This window comes from Perca flavescens, chromosome 1 (assembly GCF_004354835.1).
Source record: "Perca flavescens isolate YP-PL-M2 chromosome 1, PFLA_1.0, whole genome shotgun sequence".
Lineage (NCBI taxonomy): Eukaryota > Metazoa > Chordata > Actinopteri > Perciformes > Percidae > Perca > Perca flavescens.
In genome coordinates this window covers 20,588,036-20,608,642 of record NC_041331.1, presented here as the reverse complement: position 1 = coordinate 20,608,642, position 20,607 = coordinate 20,588,036, and the positions used below count along the sequence as shown (strand labels likewise).

The 20,607-nt window shown below is 38.7% G+C and overlaps 3 protein-coding genes across 4 annotated transcripts in view; 1 reads left to right on the top strand and 2 right to left on the bottom strand.

The window, feature by feature from the left end:
• The window catches only part of cdh16 (cadherin 16, KSP-cadherin), a 31,335-nt gene extending 21,594 nt beyond the window's left edge, over window positions 1–9,741 (bottom strand). Inside the window, exons 1-6 of the mRNA XM_028568775.1 lie at window positions 9,673–9,741; window positions 9,463–9,561; window positions 7,021–7,155; window positions 6,592–6,721; window positions 5,128–5,286; window positions 3,932–4,128 (exon numbers count right to left, since the gene is read on the bottom strand). Coding sequence (XP_028424576.1) covers window positions 3,932–4,128; window positions 5,128–5,286; window positions 6,592–6,721; window positions 7,021–7,155; window positions 9,463–9,561; window positions 9,673–9,738 — 786 coding nt within the window. The 5' untranslated portion in view covers window positions 9,739–9,741. The remainder of the gene's footprint in view (window positions 1–3,931; window positions 4,129–5,127; window positions 5,287–6,591; window positions 6,722–7,020; window positions 7,156–9,462; window positions 9,562–9,672) is intronic.
• An 889-nt stretch (window positions 9,742–10,630) lies between these two features.
• Window positions 10,631–13,731, bottom strand: rrad (Ras-related associated with diabetes). The gene is made up of 5 exons (XM_028575179.1): window positions 13,479–13,731; window positions 12,763–13,162; window positions 12,131–12,204; window positions 11,819–12,023; window positions 10,631–11,479 (listed from the first exon to the last, which is right to left on the bottom strand). Exons 2-5 carry the CDS (start codon window positions 13,142–13,144, stop codon window positions 11,202–11,204), a joined length of 939 nt encoding a protein of 312 aa, XP_028430980.1. The 5' UTR covers window positions 13,145–13,162; window positions 13,479–13,731; the 3' UTR covers window positions 10,631–11,201.
• A 2,231-nt stretch (window positions 13,732–15,962) lies between these two features.
• Window positions 15,963–19,751, top strand: LOC114559700 (ATP synthase F(0) complex subunit C3, mitochondrial). 2 transcript variants are annotated; one of them, XM_028584523.1, is made up of 5 exons: window positions 15,963–16,078; window positions 16,388–16,480; window positions 17,599–17,670; window positions 18,351–18,550; window positions 19,373–19,751. In XM_028584523.1, the coding sequence occupies exons 2-5, from the start codon at window positions 16,442–16,444 to the stop codon at window positions 19,485–19,487; spliced, it is 426 nt and encodes a 141-aa protein (XP_028440324.1). In that variant the 5' UTR covers window positions 15,963–16,078; window positions 16,388–16,441; the 3' UTR covers window positions 19,488–19,751. The 2 variants fall into 2 exon arrangements, with proteins under 2 accessions (XP_028440324.1, XP_028440316.1); XM_028584515.1 differs by having other exon boundaries at window positions 15,963–16,109; window positions 19,373–19,748.
• Window positions 19,752–20,607: the final 856 nt, after the last annotated feature.

Here is a 20,607-nt window from a genome sequence, read left to right as displayed (position 1 = left end):
TGCCCAAACACTATGCTTCTGTATACACAAAAGCTGCTTCACACAGCTGGCTGCCTCTCAGTGTTATGGTGGGGTTTTTTAGATCTCAGAACTTAAGCTGAGAACTTAAGGTGAGCTGATTAATGATCACCGACTCTATATATAAGTTCTGTACAAAAACATCTATGAAGTCATCTGTTTTGCCTACGTCAGTATTTGAGTCTGCAGAGCACGTTCTGTCTCCTCAGATAGCTTGGGTTTGAGCTGCGTTGAGTAATGCCTCGTGACTACGTATGTGCTTTTTCTCCAAGACACTGTGGACTGGAGAGTTATCAGCTGCTGAATTACAGTAAAGAACACAATGTCCTGCATTACACAAAAACAGGAAATACTAAAAATATCACAGCTGGTGCAATGTGTCGATTAATCGATTAGTTTGAAACTATCTTGCTAATTGTTTCAGTTGGTTTTTTTTAAGTAAAAGTGCTAGCTGCAGCTTCTCATATGTGAGGATTTGCTGCCTTTCTTTGTCATTTATAATAGTACACTAAATTTATCTTGGTTTTGAAGTGTTAGTTGGATAGAACAAGAAATTGAAATATGCCACCTTGGACTCAAAAAATATAAAGATTACAATGAGCATTTTATTAAAAATAAGACTATAGATTAGGTCAAAATGACAATAATCAGTAGTTGTAGCTCTATAAAATATAGATATGATATGAAATTGATACTGACATGGTAAATATTGGATATCTTCGAGAGAGCAGAGGCATTTTTATTGCTTGTAAAATCACCAGTATCAAAATCTAGAAACAACAGTTGATTTTGACTTTAGCAGGTGACAGATACAACTACAGTGTGTATTTTGGCTGGAAGGCAGAACAATAGTATTTGAGAGACAGAAACAAAGGAAGAGTTGTCTTTGGGTTTGAAACATTACACCTGCAACAACAGGTTAATAACAAACATATTTTTTGGCCACTTGGGGGCAGCTTAAACAAGTTGTAAACAAAACATATTATCACATTATCAAGTTAAGATAGCGAACAAATTTGCAAACAGTTGCTTATATACAAATCCAGCAGATACTGAGCCACATTAGCATTTATTGTTAACATTACATTTTGGACATAGCGGCTTTAATGTGTGTGTTATTCAAGCCAACATGAGATCGCCTCTGATGACTAATTTTAGCTAAAGCACCACACGTATTGTTTGTAATACTGAACACTGATTATGGGGCCATGACGAAGGTCTAGTAGGGCTCAAACTAATTCTGCAACAAATAATCAGATTTCATTTGACTGTGAAAACTGACAATTCAATGCAGTTAAAAGCCTTGACTCATTCATTCACAGGCTCTGAGGTCCCTCTTCCACTCCAAAGTCTCAATAGATTGCATTACCAAGTTCAAGTAGTTCTACTGATTACACAATCAAAGTTTTAGGCAGGCAATCAGAAACATGCAATACATAACACATTGACATTAACCTCCCATGCCCCAATGATGCAAAAGTACTGATAACAAATGCCAGGATTTCAAAATTACAGCCAGAGCTTGTTTTGATCTGATAGCAGAATCAGTCAAATTGATCACAATTGCAATCTCGACTTAGTTTTATATGTGAGTTTTACACAGAGAAAGATGATGGCAGAAATGCATAAAAGCAGCAAATTGATTTCAGCATCTGTCAAAGATGTAATCCCACCATGGACAATATGTGCACAAGAAAAAGACAACATTTGTTACAAGGAGTGCAACATGACTGCTCCATTTATCTGAGACAGTAGGGGAGGTGAGATCCATAGAGTGGGCCCTTGAACATGACTATCTTTGTATGTGTCATAACAACAGTTAGTCCCACCACCTACTGAGCACAGCAGCACAATCACTCAGCGTGGGCAAAATGAGGCTTCCCCCAAGTAAAGATCCACGGTAAACTAATCCAGTTTTGTCTGATTTAGATTCTGTATGTAACGAATGGTTTTCATGTCCACGGTTCAGTGATGGAACAAAAGAGGCTTCATTTCTCACTCTCTCTAACACATTTTGTATTAACTAAAGCGGCTACACAAAAGGAATCCGCTCAGTGAAATATTTTCACATAGCCTCATTTACATAAAGAGGCACAAATGCTATTTGTTGATATTAATACTCTGAAAATGAATTATCCTTTCAAAAGCACCAAGCTGTGTGCTATAGCATTGGCTATTATGTATTAAACCTACAAGGCAAAATATTTTATTGTAGATTTGAACTGGCCTTTGAAAACTATGAAAAAAAAAATCAAATGTGCCTACACTTGTGAATCCACACGTTTTCAGTGGGTGGAAGGGGCTGTTAGAACAGGAGAGATGAGAGGCTGAGGGCGAGTGTGGGGGAGGTGGGAGAAAACAGGAGGAGGGGGAGGTAATGTGATGTACCTACCCTGGACTCTCAGAACCTGAACAATGCATTTAATTCAGCTCTACAAGCCTCTTTGTTTCCACAGTTCTCAGTAGAAACTAAATAAAGTCTATTTTCCCCCGTGCCTGGCGTACATTTTTTAAATTTCCTCATAAAGAGTAACTGCCACCGCTAGCTGATTTTTTTTTGCCATGTGTTACAAAACCTCTGAGGGCTTTTGAGTTATTTATAGAAATGTAGCTCATATGGCTAATTTTAAAACAACGAAAAGGTTAGACTAGACCACGGACAAACACAGTGACATGTTAAGAAAACATGAGGGAAACCTTTAAACAACATTTACATTACGGTAGTGCAGTAATGTAGAGCAATTGTGTTGACTTCTATAAAAATTTAAACTCTTAACTGGAACTCAATGTATTGATTGATGATCGGATGTTGGAAAGTGACACTTTTGTGACAGTTACAATGAAACACTGAGTGGGTTTACTGATTTTTTTTTCGAGGGAGAGACTACATCCAAAATGTTATCTGAACACAGGATTTCCAGCTATAGATCTCAAAATGTGCCTAAATCCTCATAAATTCACCATGGTTGCTGTTGTAGCTGTTTCCTTATTTCGTTCCAATTTCTACAAATTTTATTGGCATGTAGGCCAGCAATCAAACATCATTTGCATCATTGGTCTATAAAATGCCAGAAAGAAGTCGAGAGTGTTGATTAAAGGTTTACACAGTCAAGGTTAATGTCTTCATTTGTCTTGTTTCATCCAAAAAGCCCAAAGATATTTGCTTTACAACGATGTAACTGATACTCACAACTGAGAGCCTGGAACCAAACAACGTGTGGCATCTTTGCTTCAAAAATGACTTAAATTATTGATTGATTATCAAAACAGCTGATGAATTATTTTCTGTTGATGGATCAAGGTTACATAACAGTTGAGAGATTAAGTAGACATGTATGCCAAAAAAATAATACTAATGGCTGTTTGTTGAGTTGTTCCAGGATTTATCTTTAGATTACATGACATTCTTAAATATTTATACTGAGCTTTAAAATATGATTAAAATAACAAGCCATATGTGAAGTCTATTTTAGAGTGGATTTTTTATAATACCCCTCAGAGTGGTGGTGGTGGTTGTTAGTGGGTGGAAGAGTGAGTGATTATGGGAGTTAAAGTGACTCAGTCAGGAGGTAGCCTGAATGGATCCATGGCATTTGAACAACATTAATAATTCAGTATTTGGTCACTTAGGAGGACCCAAGAGCCACTAAAAACAGCAACTGGCAATATGATGCCACTTTACTCGGTCCAGGCTATTGACAGAGTTTGTTTTATTGTAATATGATATCACACCTGGAACTGCATTAACAATACAGTCAGCATGTACCTAGTTGTTTGCAGGATTTATGGAAAAGATCAAATAAGTGAAAGTGATTTCAATGTAGATGGGTAAAAACACTTTACGTGCTAAAGTGGTGGATTTGTGTTTCAGAGTAGACACATGTTGATCAGAGGCTGAGCTTTGCTGCCTTACCTGTGAGATGGGGATGGGGTAGGGGCCCGGGAGGTTCTCCTGAAGTCGTACAGGGTCGGGAGATGCCCACGTGTTTCCAGTCACCTCGACAGTAACAATGCCGGAGGTGAAGAAAGCATTTGCCTTCCCAGCCATGTCCTTCACCATCACTGAGAGCTTATAGCGGCCACACATCTCTGGGTCCAGAGTAGAGGCTCCTGGTGGTCACAGTGGGATAGATGATACAAGAACACCTTATTTCAAAATGATTCTTTCAGTTTTATTTATTGAATTAACCTCTTTTCCTAAGACATCTACAGTATTCTGCAGTGTTTCATGTCACGATATTGTATGGGAGCAAAGTATATAAGGAATCAAAGGAAATAACACATTTACAGAGACATTTTATTATATGATGATTTATGAAAACACACAAAAACTAAAATAGACTTTTTCACTTAATTTTCAATATTCACTTCTAAAGCTCTGTGGAATGAGCAACAACAGTGTGTGTGTGTGTGTGTGTATGTGTGCATGGGGGGGGCATTCAGTAAGTCTGAATGTCAAGTAACTTGAACCCTACCAAAATTAATGATAGTTTTTCTTTGTAATATCTCATGTTTGGTGTTTACACGATGTATCGGTGAACCTTTATCTTTTTCATAAATTCAAGCTATTTCAAGGCAGATATCAATAACGATATATTGGCTGATTTAAACATCAATACACTCATTTATTATTAGAAACCCTTACATTTGTTTTTGTTTTTAAATATGTACTGTACAGAGCAGGTTATTTTATATTTAAAAATTAAACTTACTACTACTGATTCTACACTTCCACAAACACATCTTGGGGATGTCTGTACTGGAATTTATTGCTATTTGTTGGCTGATGTCGATCTGCAAAATGTTAATGGACTGTGTTTAATATTTGTGGCAATGTCGGTAAAAACTAATGGAATATGAAATGAGGACTAATGGTTCCATAACTAAGCGGCTTGTTGAAACATTGCCAACATGCAAAAAAGAAGTGAAAAAGCATTCTTGAGTGTAAGTAAAAAAAAAAAAAAAAAAAGAAGGCCTCTGAAGTTGCAGGGAGTTAACACATGCATTGTGAGCTCCTTGGAAAAAAAACGTAAAGAAAAAAACTTCCCTTTGGAGACAAAGTGTCACACTAACTTGATGCTTTCCCTACAGTCACTAGTTTAAACCGACCTTCCTCCGTGAGGGAAACCTCTCCAGTGATGGAGCTGATGAAGAACATTTGGCTGGATGGAATCCTGGGTGTCTGTTCCATGAGGCTGAACCGCAGCTCAGCGTGGGCAGTGTTGCGGTCATCACGATCCAGTGCCTCCACCTGCATGAATGGGATCCCTGAGAGACACACGTGGTGCAGGGTCAAAAATATGACGTCTTTATCATAGACATCTCTCTTCACCACAAGCTCAATGCACATTAACTTTCTCAATTTATACAGAACATGATAGAACATGGATTATTTCCGGATGCACAAAACCAATGACATACAAGCATTTGAAATATGTGCTTGGTTTTGTGAATAGGTAAAAGTATACTGGTACCCAAGTTAAAATATGATATAGCTACAAAATGCCTGATTTACACATACAACAACATGATGCAATAATGTCTTCAGCTATTATTAAATGGTTTGAGAGCTGATATTATGAAGTGACCCTACAGGTCCATGTACCCTCATATTTCTTTTGAGTGATAAGACGCACATAAAAAATTATATAGTACAGTAGATTAGTATTATAAATGCATCTGCAAGTCAGATGATATTTTTCTTCATTGAATGAGCTGTAAAGGATTTTTTGTTGGGGGTCATGTAGCCCCAGTTTTCATGTTATACTCACAATGCTTTTATTGTCCATCATATCCAAGAACAGAGGAAATAAAATAAAATACATTTTATCTGAACCGATGTGATTGCTATGCCATAGGCCACATTTTTGTCAAGGTCATCCACTTGCGTCTGACGGGGAGAGAGTCTCTGCCAGGGGCAAGAAATCCAGATAAACTAAGCTGATCCTACGAGGATTTCTCTCTCACCAGCCCTCTCCGTTATCCTATAAACCTTATGTCACAGTAAAGGGAACCCTGACAACAAACTGAGAGGCTGTCATCAACAGCTCAGCCCCCTAGATTCCCACCCAAATTCCAATGATTCACTTTTTGAATTTCACTCAAGTCTGAAGCTTTGAGTTCAGTTTGGACAGAAATCCAGCTCCCTGTGAGGCATATTTCATGATTACAGTTCACCATAACATTGACAGCCGTGACCAAAATCCAGTTTGAGGTACCTACCTTCCTGAATTCAAAAGTCCAAAGCAGTCAAGCAAAAATAAATGCTCCTAGACACACTATCCAGAAAACATATCAGCTAAGAAAACAAAATACATTTTAATAGTCCCACACATTAATCAAGAAAAACATGTCATTCAGGCTGGTCTTTTTTTTAGTGTAATCCAAATTGTGAACCAGTATGCCACATCATAGAGTCTATTAATACAGGGGTTAAGGGTAGTTTGCAGTTTCCAGGGATAAATAAGCATGTTTTCAATTGTTTGGAAAAAACTGAATGAGTTTTGTATTCCATGTAGGACAAATACGACCCAGACTACAACACAGTGATCTCAGAGCTAAAGGTTCTCGTACCTTTGAGAAGCCCAAGCTGCACGCTGCCCCTCATGCTCTCCTCTATAAAAGTGGGCACGTTGTCGTTCTTGTCGATGACGCACACTTCGACAGTAAAGCTCTGACGGTGCTCTGATGTTCTGAAGGACACCTGCATTTCACAAACACACACACGCACACATACTGTAGGTATCTTTGAATACTGAACTCTGGTGTTGACATGCAGCCTTCCCATGAGAATCGAACGATGTAAAGAGCGATTCATTCTTCATACAATATTGAACATAACCACACAAACCTCACATGATGAACACGTAAGAATATGAAAAAAAAACATTTATGTTATGTGAATTTGATGCATCTTGAATTCATTCATTTGTAACTATTCATTAGACATGTTTGGAAAATTGTTCAATCAATACTATTTTAGGACACGATATGATATGCTACCTGCAGAGAGTAAGACGGCCGTTTCTCTCTGTCCAGTGGTTTTAGAGCGTACAGAAACTGAGCGTCGACTCCGAATATCCCCTCATCATCCCCGCCTACCACCAGGTCGCTGTAGTTACCTGGCAGGCTATGGAGCTGTACAGAACAGAAAAACAAAACAAAAACATTAGTTTGTGTTCCCGTTTAAAAGCAAGTCATATGAACAAACTGGAGCAGCGAGGAGTTACTGCAGCCATCAGTGATTCGATTTTATGTATTTATTGTATTTGAACATCACATCCAATTTAGACTTCAGAAAAAAAAAACTAAAACTAATTACAGCATGATAAAAAATTAAAAAAAACGTGTCACATTTTGCTTTAGTGATACCTATTTTGTGGTCATGTTCTGAGTGGTGAAATGTTGTTTAAGAGATACAATCATACAGCACCCATACTAACTGCAGCTGATACTTCGTACTGCTCCCAGGCCTTCATCACCTTCAACGTCCCATCAGTTTGTACAGAGCTTGGCAAAAAGGCTTTCTCTTTTTCTCATTGGAATACACTGCAGCAGGATCTTAAACTGTCCAACTTGATCCCACTAGGGGAATTTAAACAAATTTTAAGGGTACTGGAAAAATAAATCTTTGGAATCATGTTCTTGTTTTAAGTACTTTAGTATGTTCACTCTACTTGGCACTTTTGTTAAATATTGTATATAGTACATATTGTGTATACTATTGTAATCTGTTAGTCTGTCTGTAACTGAGGTCATGTATTGTCCTTAACAGGTCTCTCTTGAGAATGAGACCATGTGTCTCAGTGGGATTACCTGTATGAATAAAGGTTAAATTCAAATAAACCAAGTGTTTTATGTGTTGCCAAAGCTATATAGCCGGTTTCTGTGAGCCATAGGATGCTATTGTCATCTAAAAATGATTAAAAACACATCAGAGAGCCACACTGCTTTGCTGGGTGACATTATGATGTCTAATTATGATGAACATATCATTTGAGTCAGTTCCACATACACCATCCTGCTGCTTGAAATACTCGCTAGCACGCTAAATGTGTTTTAATCCGCTGCTGAAATTTGTCCTCAACAATTACACTGTTTACTGCTGTTTAAATGATGTTGGCTACTGTGCCCAGATGTTTTTAAGAATAAACTATATAGTATAATGTGACCTGTTTTCAAAGGTTTATGTCGTCAGTGGGAATAAATGGGCCTGGGAATGAGTGCCACAGACCGGGTAGGGAAGCTGCAAAGTATTAATAGATGGACATTGTTGGTTTTAGTCTTTTTGAGGGATTTGTTGACAATATAAAAATAAAGACTAATGCCCACTTTATCGTTTAAATTTCATTTCAGCCTAGATACTTAGGCACAAGGTTCAGATGTTTTGAATTCTCTTAAAGCAAATATATCTCAGGATCCAAATGTCTAGTGGTGTGATGGGGCTGGCCATTCACAGAAGCCGACAAGATGATTAACACAGTGCTTTTGTCCTTTATAAGGTTTGCTGATTGATCATTTGAGAAGTTAAAATAGGAGAACTGACAAGTGTAGCCCTCTCTGATGAACACACTATAATAAAGAGCTTTTACCTTGAACTAATCTAAAGCAATCATTATGTCCTTTTCATTTATAACTCAAAGTAGGCTTATTTTCCAACTCCTCCATTCTGGCCATTAACATGCTATTTGAAGAATGTGAATGGCACTCTGTCCCACACAAAGACTAAAATGATTACTGTTTCATACAATATGTGAAATATTACAATATGTGACGTCACAATACAACCAATCAGAGTGCCAGATACTCATGCTGCCGCACAATCCAGAGGATGTCTGAGTGACAGGTACTGTATGAATAAAACACCCCGCCTGCCACACTGCACGCTAGAATGAATGCAGAGGCTGGGTCATTGTGAACACTCCAATTTTAGTCTAGTGATGACGACAGCATGTTCATACGTCTTCAACCTTCAGTGCAGATAGGAGAGAATAAAAGAGACTGACACAGTTCTGGTTTACTATACCTTCATTTTCTGCCTATTCAATCAAGGTCTTTTCACCACTTTTCTCACCAATAAAAGATGACCAGGCCCAAACGGCTTTAGACGTTTCCAACAGTTTTTAATCCTTGTTTGCCATCTAGGCTTAGAGTAACTGTTAGTCTCGCTTTGCCAGACCTACTGTACCTCCACAGCGCTGCGGAGGAGGTAGGTCTGGCAAAGTGGACTGTCAACCTGCATCTCAAATTATTATAGTCATGAATATGACATATGGGGATAAAAACGCTTTTGCTGATTTTCTACCTGCTTTAATCACCAGTTATAGTATAAGATTGTAAGATTGGGGAACTTATAAGAACTACACACATCATTTCTTATCAGAAGCCTAGGAGCACAAGAAAAACCCTTTGTTAGGTGAATTCAAGTAAATTGAGATGCCTTACCTTGGCCAGATACCATGGAAAAATACCATCGTAGTTCTCAGGGACACCAATTTTAACATTTGCCCCAGAGCATGGTGCAAATGTGTAAAGTATCATCAACTGCGAAACAAGATATTAAGTGTGTCTCAGTGACATTGTTCATGCAGTCATTTGCTCTTGTAAATGAACAAAATATTATAGTTCAGAGTAATTTCAAATAAAGCATCTTACTATGAGAGCTATGATGAGCATTGTCGTAGCTCCTCTGTCAGCCATGAGTCCCTGGAAATGTGGCATATTCACAGTGTTTCAAATCACATGGCGTCAGCCCAACAATTAACACAATTTCTTTCTTGTTACTGATTCACCACAATGGTTCATAGATTTCACAGTTTTTACATGTCCGGCCTGCATTTAAAGACATAACAACGTACAACACTGTTTGAAGCAACATCTGAGCCTCCATTATTACAAGTAGCACAGAAGACCAATAAAGCCACATTTGATTTGGAAGTAAAACATGTTCTAAATTACGAACAATATGTAATTTCCCTGGAGCCTTAATGTCTGTCAAATATCTTTTAGATACAGGATACAGCTGTGTTTGTTTTTTTTGGCAATACCAAATCACAGGCTACGGTGCAGTGTACAAGTACCATTAATGCCCTATATACTTCACTGACTCCAATTCAAGTCTCTAAAGTACAACAAACTCTGGATATACTGTAGCTCAACAACAGCAGTGATAAAGGTGGATAATAAATCAGTTCAGTAGCAAACACATTCAATTATCCTCCTATTTTAAACAAAAGGCTTTGTATCTTACCTTCTCCAAGTGAGTGTGTTCCCTCTGAGGTGTGAGAAGAGTTTAAATTGGGTGGAAAAATTGCATACTTGTACTCCTTTGGTGGATTAATGGTTAACACCTTGAGATAAACATGCTTAATTTGCTGGTTTCCTTTCTGTAAAACCAATGGCCAGTGAGGTTCCAGTCCACTGATACGATCACATGAATATTTATGAGGATGTAAATTGCCTAAACAGCATCTCCTTCTTTTCTGTTGCATTCTGCTGAACACTTTTGATTTAGGAATAATGACAGAGATTTTATGTTTTGATTTTATATTTTATTGAAAAAGGAAATCAACGTAAACAAAGCATTTCCAAATAATGTCAAGATTCACAAGACTAACATAACTTATTGCTTTATTCATACATTCACAACCTGAATTCAATGTTACGGGAACAACAACTTGGCCGAAGCACGAACCTGCGTACCACTTTTCAAGTAAATATGACTCCAGGTGACCAAGTATTGTAATCCTTTACCATGTTTTTTTCATGATAATGAGATGTATGTTGCATTTAGCGTCATTCATGTTATAGTATATACAGCAATCCCCTCCAATAAAGGAGCACAACAATAACCCAACAACAAGGCAATCTTTGCAACTCAATAGAAAAAAAAGCCTCTGCGGATTTCTCTTACAAACTGATCATATGACAGCGACATATTTAAGGCAGACAAAAATAATAAAATAAATGTTTGCAAAGCTTCATGCAAGTTATCACCATTATCAGGATATGACTTGAATAGTGTCATTTCTATTTTAATTAAGTCCTCTCGTTTGCTTTTGGTTGGAATCTAAAAAATAAAAAATATATTTCTGTACAGCTCTATTAGTCCTTTAGGGTTAGTGTTAAAACACACACAGCGTCTGGTCTTCACGGGCCAAAGAAAAAAAATGTCTGTCTGTTCCTCAGAGAACTGTGAGGTCATGGCAGGACTTTGACTTCTGCCTAAAAGCCATCTTCTTGTTCTTGCGTGCAACCATGCGGCCCAGAAACCGCTTGGCCTTCTTGCCAATGCTCTCTCTACGCCTGCAGTTGGCCATGCGCCTTGCGTTCTCCTCCTTGCTGTCTTTCCTCAAGCGGATCTGTCGGACGATGCCCTCAAAAAGGTCGTGCACATTGTGGTGAAGGGATGCAGACGTCTCGATGAACTTGCAGTCGAATACCACTGCACAGGCGCTCCCCTCTGAAATGAACATATGGACAAGGAAAATTAATGCTTTTAGTAAATGAAATGAAGGCTAAAAACTGAAAATGATAACCCTATAATGATAGTCGATTTCAAACGTTTGCTTTAGTTTGCAGTAGTATTTGAACATAGGCCTGGCCTGAACAGTCAAGTAAGACAAGTGCCCTGACCCCACCAAAGCCATTCAAGCATGACCAGTACTTTTAACATGAAAAGCTTCTAAGCTTCAAAACGTAATAACTCACTTCCCCTGAGCTTAAAACTTATATTATCTTAACACATCATACATCTGCGGCACATTTTAGGTTCAAAATTTAGTAAATCATACTGACTTACCATCTGCAGACACCTCTCTGGACCGCACCAGGTCACTCTTGTTGCCCACAAGGATTATAGGAATGTTCTCTGACTGCCTGGCTCGGCGCAGCTGAATACGCAGCTCTGACGCCTTCTCGAAGCTTGATTTGTCTGTCACTGAATACACGATGATGTAGGCGTCTCCCATCCGCATGCACTGTTCTTTTAGCCACTGGCTGTTATCCTTCAGGAAAGAAACAGATACCAAGTTTAGCATCATACATGACAGTCCCATCTTTTCCCATCTCAATATAAATGGAGCAAACATTGCATAAATAATATAGAACTCACCTGTTCCCAGATGTCATACAACACAATGGATGACTCCTCTTCATCCACCACGATAGATCTGTCATAAGTGTTTCCTGAGGAAGAAAAACAAAAGGAATATTATGTTACATCCTGACAGAGAGGAGCAAAGCATCTCTTATAATAACGTGAATGTCATGTTTTTTCGCTGCTTTTTCTTTTTAGCACATTTTTTTCTTTTTGTCTACACATCAAGAACAAGACAGTTGATCACAGTCTGGCCATCATTGGCCTTTTCTATTTTCCCTTCACATTATGCTATTAGATGTGTTTCTGACAGCTGCACTACTGAGGGCAGGGCTGGTGCCCGCTGTAGATGGAAATATCAATAATCAATGCATGTACACTCTTGCATGCAAAGATAAGATTAGTTGTTTTTTTTCTAATCCATCAGCTAAACTGTATGACTGTACTCATATATTCTGAATTAGACAGCTTATAAAGCTCCATTTATGTATTTATATAATTTTTAAGATTATGGATCACTTAATTAACCTTTGACAATCCTAATTATGACATGTATCTTCACAGACACAAGACATGTGAGGTTTGTGTGTCTATGAGTGTGTGCACGGGTTACTATTGGTTGATGACTCATCAGCATGACCATTTACCTGCTTCATCGCGATGGTCGCAATCGTGACCAGCATCATCAATTCCTCCAAAGACGCGAGCCAGGCTGGACTTGCCAACGCCGTGCTCCCCGAGGAGAACCACCTTGTACAGCTGGGACTCCGATTCGCTGCCGGTGGAGATCACGGAGTCGGAGGAGTCCGACGCGCAGCTGCCTCGGTGCTGCTCCTTCGGGGAGTAGGACGTGCAGCGCAGGAGGTTGGACAGCTCGTCGGTCTGCCCCGTCTGTGGCATCGTTGCGCGCAGGTCCCGGTCGTCCACGGGCATGCTTCTCCGGTGTAGGTTTGGTAAATTCATGGGGAACGGCATGCTTCCTCTTCTCTTGTCCATGTTCCGCAATTTGTCATCCTTGTTCAAAGTCATTGTGCTTTTGGCGAGGATCTGTGGATAGATAGTGACATGCGTAAAGTTGTGCTCTTAGACTATGTGTAATCACATTTAAATAGACCTAGAGAAAACGAGATATAGCCTAATACCACACACGTGGATCATTGTATGACATGTTGTAAAAGTAGCCTAAAATATATTAGGCTGTGTAGCCTATAGCCTAACTAAGCAAATATCGAATCTGTTTTTTTTTTCTTCTTAAGTGTCTGAATCTGACTTGACCACGTGTATTCATTCAACTCTACTCAACATAAAAAACGCAAAATAAGCATAAATCTTAAAATATCTTATCAGTATTAAAGATACTTACTCGGTGCTGGCAAGTAAATCCAACGAAGGCAATCCTATAATCCTTGGTTTGAAGAGTTCTTGTAGCCGAAAAAGCGGTTTCGTTTGAGTCTGATCAGAGTCGCTGCTGAGGATATTTATATATGACTGGGAGTGACGTCGGCAGGGATTCGCCCCAGAAAATCACGTCTCCGTTTATTATAGTGGTGCGTAACGGTACCATCATACAGAGGAGGGGGTGTATGAGCTGAGGAATCTCCCTTCCGCATCGCCAAATGGAGAGCTTACCTCTGAGGGGGCGGACAGAGATGAATCCTTGAAGAGGGAAAGCCCACTTAAAGCAAGAGTGATATAAATATTTAATTTAGGAGATACATTTAGACAGTGGAAGTATATATCTACATGATGCAATATGTTAATGTGTATTAGGGCGCAATGCATAGACCGGATGAAGGCTTTAATGGAAATATGATCGCTTGTCTTGCTTAAATTGATTATCAGCTTCAGAGCTTCATGCTCACTGCAAGGTGGAGGCCAATGCTAAAATTATTACCATGGGAATTTCATTTTAATGTGAGGGGGTTGCACACATTATAAATGCATAGGGGTAAAACATGGTCAATATTTTGTAATGATTATGTCTGTGGCTGCCCACTTGAATTATTTTTTGTGCATACATGCAGAAAATGAATAATTACATTTGACAGTGAAAATGCAATACACACATGCATATTCTACACAGGTGCATTGCATTTATTAATCATCCATATTTGCACCTGTGTGAAAAATGAAGGCTGCAGACACAAAACCATAATTCCTTGCGTTTAGTTGTAATTCTTCACAGCTGACAGGCCTGGCCTATACCAATATTGTTTGATTTGACTAGTTCAATAATGCAAAATACTTGCAGTTTAAAATATCCAGGCTGTGTAACACATTAATATAGTCAAATCTCATTATACTGTCCTATCTCAAATTACCTTAGTTCAGTTCATCTCTGCATTCATTTTAATTGTTTAATCTTGCATTCAGCATTTTTTCATATTTTTTCATCACACACTATGAATGTCATTGTCCAGTTTATATCATAGATTCTGCATGGTGTGTTGGTGCCCCCTTGTGGCTTTAGGGCCTTACATCGCAGTTTCACTTTTTAAAATCATTGAATGGGTGTGTCCAACATTATCATGTAGGCAGCCTATTTTCTGCTTTGTGAGAAATGTGAATAGATAAACAATGAACCAATAAACACACAAATAATCGGGATACAGTATAGGCTATTTATTCTTTTAATGAATTGTGTCTGGCCTACTTTTAATTTACTTACGACTGTTAATGTTTGTCTCAGAGGCTGTCTTAGATTTTACAATGTCTTTCTCCAATCTCACATCGATCACTTACTATTTCTGCAAATTTGATTTCTTAGCCTTTAGAGATGCATTTTTGCTATATTTTATTTGATTTTATTCTGTATTTGGATAGCTTCCACATACTGTTCTTCGTGGGATCCGCATTGATTCAGATCTGTATCCACATGAAACAGGAAAATTTGAGGATTGTTTGGACATGTGCTGGTTTCTTAAAATATCCGAGGTAACAGCTTGTAGAAATACTTTTGTAAATATTACACACGGTATTTGAGGATTGTGACCACACTTCCAGACAAACATTAGCTCATATTTTGTCAAACATCACTTGATTTACCCACAGATCATAAATGTTTGTATAAAAGGTACTTGCCAAGGTAACGTGTGACGACATGAAAAGCAGGTCTTAAGGGCATATTCAGTGTGGTTGTAGTCAAATCACTGCTAATGTGTGTAAAATGAGGAGTAGGCCTACATCCAGCACATCTACCTCGCATGAAATGGATGTGACAGCTAAAGCCTATCACATAATATTCACATTCAGTAAGAGCAAATATGACTGCTTAAGCTGCTAAAAAAAAATATTCTTAAAAGGTAAATGAAGTCACCACCTAACGGCCATTGTAATGCGGGCAATACGGATATTGATATTTGATATAAAGGTGACACTGTTTCTAAATTACCTGAAACCTAGTTTGGCTTTCAGGCCTACTGTAATGTTGATGACGTATACGCTGATACCACTAGCTATATTTGCGATAGGCTTATTGGCCGATGTATCAGCCTTTCATATATCCTAGATAACATCCTAAGACTAAGATAAAAGTTCTTAACATTTGGCCATTAAAAATAATTTCATATTCATATGTAATCAAATGTTCCCAAGTATTTACTGGTCCTTTCTGCATGACAAATAGAACAACACACAGCAAATTAACGTTGTAAAGCTTTCTGCTGTGACTTTGCCAAAAGTGCTGATTCAACATTTGGGTAAAAAGTTATTTCTAGTCATGTCATGGTATATATGCTCAAAGCCCGTCTACGTCCTTCTTTGATATGCTGTACTGGCTGGCATGATCATAGACTCTATATTATGCATAGACCGTATATAGATATTATGTCTATGGGCATGATCATAGGGCATGAGGCATGATGGGCTCCACGCATCAGGAAACCGGAAATCAACCCTCTAACGTGATATAGCGCATGCGCATGTTTCTCGTGCCTCCGTGTCTTCGACCTCTACTACAAACCGGTGAGAGCTAACCTCCCCTGTCACGACCTGTGTGAGTTAAACATTTAATTGCAACTCTTCTGTGTATGTCGGTAATTTTTGTAGCTAGCTCTATTATCCAACACCCTGCTCAGCTCTTCTAATTGTACAACTAGCTTGTTTTTTTTTAGCGACAATGTTCGGTTTGCAGCTAATCTTGACCTTAACGTTATGCTTCTGTGTTCACGTAACGTTAACTTTATACACTTTGTATTTTCTCATTTAACTTAACAGTTACAGAGTCAGCCAACTGAATCTGTGCATTGCTATTTTATGTACCGCTTTCTGCAGCTACTGAATCAACGCCAGCTCCTTCGGTTGACCTGACCACTTCGTCCCATCGTGATGTACGCCTGTGCTAAGTTCGTCTCCACGCCCTCTTTGGTGAGTAACAGTTCGCTTGAATGAATGGAGATAACATGTATTTTGGCAGTGTGCTTAATCATAGTAGTGTGCAAAAAGCTGTCAGTCCGTGTTCAGGGCTAACAACCTTATATACTGTCTATGCTAACAACCAGCAGTTTAGCTCGCTAACACTAGCACTCAGCCATGTAGCCGTCTTTGACCATCTGCTAAAGTCAGCTAGTGTTCACACCTGCAAGGACGTCCTTCGATCCTTGTCAAGGCAAAGCTCAGCCTGTCCATTGTATTCTGTGTGAAACAGTTTATCCCCATTTTGAAGCTAATATGAATTCCTATTATCCACATTTTAAAATTATATGATGCAGTTAATTGAGAAGTTGAGCTGTTTAATTAATCCAGAATACTAATAATGGATCATGATCCATTATTAGTATTCTGGATTAATTAATAGCTAGAATCCAACAGAGTGCACTCTGTTGGATTCTAGCTATAATGTAACGTTACCGACAATACTACGTGGTGGAAAGTAACTACTATTACTCAAGTACTGTACTAGAGTACAATTCTGAGGTACTTAATAGTATTTCCATTGTATGCTACTATGTTACTTTTTAACTTCACTACATTTATTTAGGAGCTATAGTTACTTTTAAAATCAATAACATACAAGACTTATTAGTTTAAAAAAAGATTGATCCACTGTTGTGGAATAAACTACCAAAGTAGTTAAAGGTATCTCCACCTTGACCAACAACAATAAAGTACTGCTTACATATAATATCAATACTAATGATTCAATAATATGATAGTATAACACTGCCAGTAGCCTCTCTGCATTATGAGTACTTTTACTTGAGTGACAATTTGAATGCAGGACTTTTACTTGTAATGGAGTATTTTTATACTGTGGTATTGCTAATTTTACTTAAGTAAAATGATTTGAATACTTCTTCCACCTTGGACCATATTTACTACATGCTGAATGTCACCGTAGATAAATCTGCATACTTTTAATGCTGTCGTGAGCAGAGTAGATGTATTGTAAGCTATACAGACCGATGTCAATACAATGTGCTGGTGGAGCATCTTATGAGAGCACAACTGTCTCAACTAAATGTCTTCTTTTTTTCTTGATACAGGTCCGTGCTGGATCTCGGGCGCTGTACAGACCGCTCTCAGCAGCAGTAGTCTCCGATGCCAGGAAAGCAGAGGTAGGCAGCTATCTGTACTGGGAATTAACTGATTTATTGACTTTAAGTGTTCACAGAAGACGGGCACTCTGAAGCTATCAAAGCTCCATTAATCTGCTTTGCCATTCCCATTCCATGGTTTCTCACATACAAAGAGTGACTAGGCAAATAAAAATAAACATACATTTTAATGCAGGATAATTTACAGTATAAAAGTAAGTATTTATGAAACTTTTGTAATGTACATTTTAATATTGGGATTTGATTTATATTGTATTTATCTTACCCAAAATGCAGTACTCAAGACGCATGCCCAAAGCTGCAAATTATAACATTGTTTAATGTAGCTACCCAACAAAGTTACTACATTTTTACGCAGGCAGGTTTTCATGTCTCCAACAAGTACAATAGACCTGTGAGGTGTTAGGATAGAATTAGAAGTTATGTTGAGCACTTCAAGATAAATGCATAGAGCAGATCTGACCTGCATGGTAAAACCTCAGCAGCTAATGAGGTAACAAAAGTGCCTTGACATCGAGCAGCAACACTTGGAAACCCCTGCAGACGTTTTATTTTGTGCAAAGATGTGCCAAGAAAAAGTCAGTGATCTTTCTACATCTAGCAGAAAATGTTTTAGTGCAGCTTTTTAATCCTGTACGGTTTTGTTTTGTACTAACCTCGCTCATTTTTGTGTTTGTCAGACTGCTTCGCTCCTGGCACCACAAAGCATTGTAACTTCCCAGCAGCAGGTGGCTCTGCGGGGGTTCCAGACTAGTGCTGTGAGCCGGGACATCGACACTGCTGCAAAGTTCATTGGAGCAGGAGCTGCCACTGTGGGAGTGGCTGGATCTGGAGCTGGAATTGGAACAGTGTTTGGTAGTCTTATTATTGGATATGCCAGGTAAATTTAACACCTCTCCACCAAGGGGGGAATATTGCATGTTTCTATTAGCACGGTCGTGAAAACTTAACAATTAACTTTTATTTTATTAGTTGGACAGATAAGGTTTTGGTTAAAGAACAATTAATTAGTAGTGATGGCAAGATGAAGCGTTGAAGCAAAGGCTTAGAAATGACAAAGAAAAAACTTAATTTTCACATAATCCATTTATATCAATGTAGTGTGTATTTTCTGCTGGTGTATAATGATTGTATAACATAACTGTATAATAACCTAATTGCCTTGAGGAGTGAGTGGCTCTCAAATGTGTGTTAATCAAATCTTTGGACATAATATAATAATGGCAGGAGGGGTAATATTAGTGTTGTAAAACTGGAAAGTGGCAATGGTTTAATCGGGCAGAGGGCAGTGAATTTGGAAATCTTCTGGGATTTCTCGACACACGCTCCGAAACCTCGACACAGAACGTAACATTACTATTAATTAGTGATTCTTCATATCTGGGATTTCTGCCATTACATATTTATTTATTTTTATAGTCAAAGCAATAACTATGAAACTAACAGAGGCATAGCCTATTTGATTCCAAATGTTTACACGGTCAAGAAATTATTTTCATTTAATTGAAAAGAATGTTAACTTTGAGTGTCAAATTTCATTTCCAGGGTTATTGATAGAATTATTTTGTCACATGTACTAAGTCCTTCATGGGGAATCTTGGAAGCCACTGGGGTTGTCTTCTCACTGAAATGTCTGACAGTTGTACTTTTAACACTTTGTTTGTACCTCCAATTTGTCTCAGTTGCCTCTCTTTCTCAACAGGAACCCCTCTCTGAAGCAGCAGCTGTTCTCTTACGCCATCTTGGGCTTCGCGCTGTCTGAAGCTATGGGTCTTTTCTGTCTGATGGTTGCATTCCTTATTCTGTTTGCCATGTAAACCAGTTAAGCATTTGCTGTGGGATACAGCAGTGGGATACATCAGTTTTAATGAGAATTAGCCGTTTGAGATGCGATGATGTCAGCTTTATCGTGTTGCCCATTCCTGTTCATTGGGGTTTCTTAAGATTGTGAACCCACTAATGTAAGAAACTCTGGCAAACGCAATTCATTTAAAATGATGGTTTTGCCATTATATTGTATATTTAATCAAATGTTTTTGTTAAACATGCAACCAACAGAAGTAAAATGTTTAATTCATCATGTGTTTGTATATTTGTAAATGGTAGTGGGGGTTATTTTTGTAAGTTGATTCAGATTCAAAGTGGCTGTATCCTCTGTGGAGTAAGGTCTGGCCCCTTCGCACATACACTGCTGGATAAAAACGGTCTGGGTTGTTTTACATTTCTTAAACCAATCCCAATCGTCTTGGGCGGCACTAAATTCCGGCCGCAACAACGGTGGCTCTGCAGAACGTTCAGGAAGGAATTTGTTCTGGTGGAACATTTGCACCCCGCAAAATAATACATACAATATTACATTAAAGGTGCAATATGTAATATTGTATGTAATACTGGCAGCTAGCGGTTAAAATAGTTACTGCACTACCAATTCAAAATACTGGAGAGTCGTCTCCCCCGCCCCCTCCTGCCCAGACTCGAAGTTTACGGAGGTTGCCAGGCTGAGACCGCAGCATTCACAACAATGTTGCTAGACGCTTTTCTCACATAGCCAGACATTACTCCACAGCACAGCGGAGTAGCTAACGGTAGATGCTGGCTATATTGACAGTCATAAAAGCCCGTGCTCACGCGGAGCTCTGTAACCAACTGACAGACACACATTTTTGGGCTTAAAATTACAGTATGAACCGCTAAAAACACAACAACCTCACTGTCCTCTCCACACGCCAGTCAGGCACACTTCCTCGGCTTAGAATTACAATACGAAACGCTAAAAATACCACTACCTTGCCGACGGAACACACTTCTTTGGCTTAGAATTACGGCAACAATCGCTAAACACAGCCCCCCTCTCGCAGCTTAAAATAACTCACCGTTGTCGGCTCCAGTCGCTGAAGAGGCTACACGCTGTAAACAGCCATGGGCCGCTTGCCTGGT

Excerpts from the sequence above, each read along its gene's own strand:
- rrad (XM_028575179.1), bottom strand. The coding sequence starts at position 13,144 with ATGACTTTGAACAAGGATGACAAATTGCGGAACATGGACAAGAGAAGA. Across the intron at positions 12,205-12,762 it reads CGACCATCGCGATGAAGCAG|GAAACACTTATGACAGATCT; the intron begins GTAAATGGTCAT and ends TTTCTTCCTCAG. Across the intron at positions 12,024-12,130 it reads TGTATGACATCTGGGAACAG|GATAACAGCCAGTGGCTAAA; the intron begins GTGAGTTCTATA and ends TCTTTCCTGAAG.
- LOC114559700 (XM_028584523.1), top strand. The coding sequence starts at position 16,442 with ATGTACGCCTGTGCTAAGTTCGTCTCCACGCCCTCTTTG. Across the intron at positions 16,481-17,598 it reads TCGTCTCCACGCCCTCTTTG|GTCCGTGCTGGATCTCGGGC; the intron begins GTGAGTAACAGT and ends TTCTTGATACAG. Across the intron at positions 18,551-19,372 it reads CTTATTATTGGATATGCCAG|GAACCCCTCTCTGAAGCAGC; the intron begins GTAAATTTAACA and ends CTTTCTCAACAG.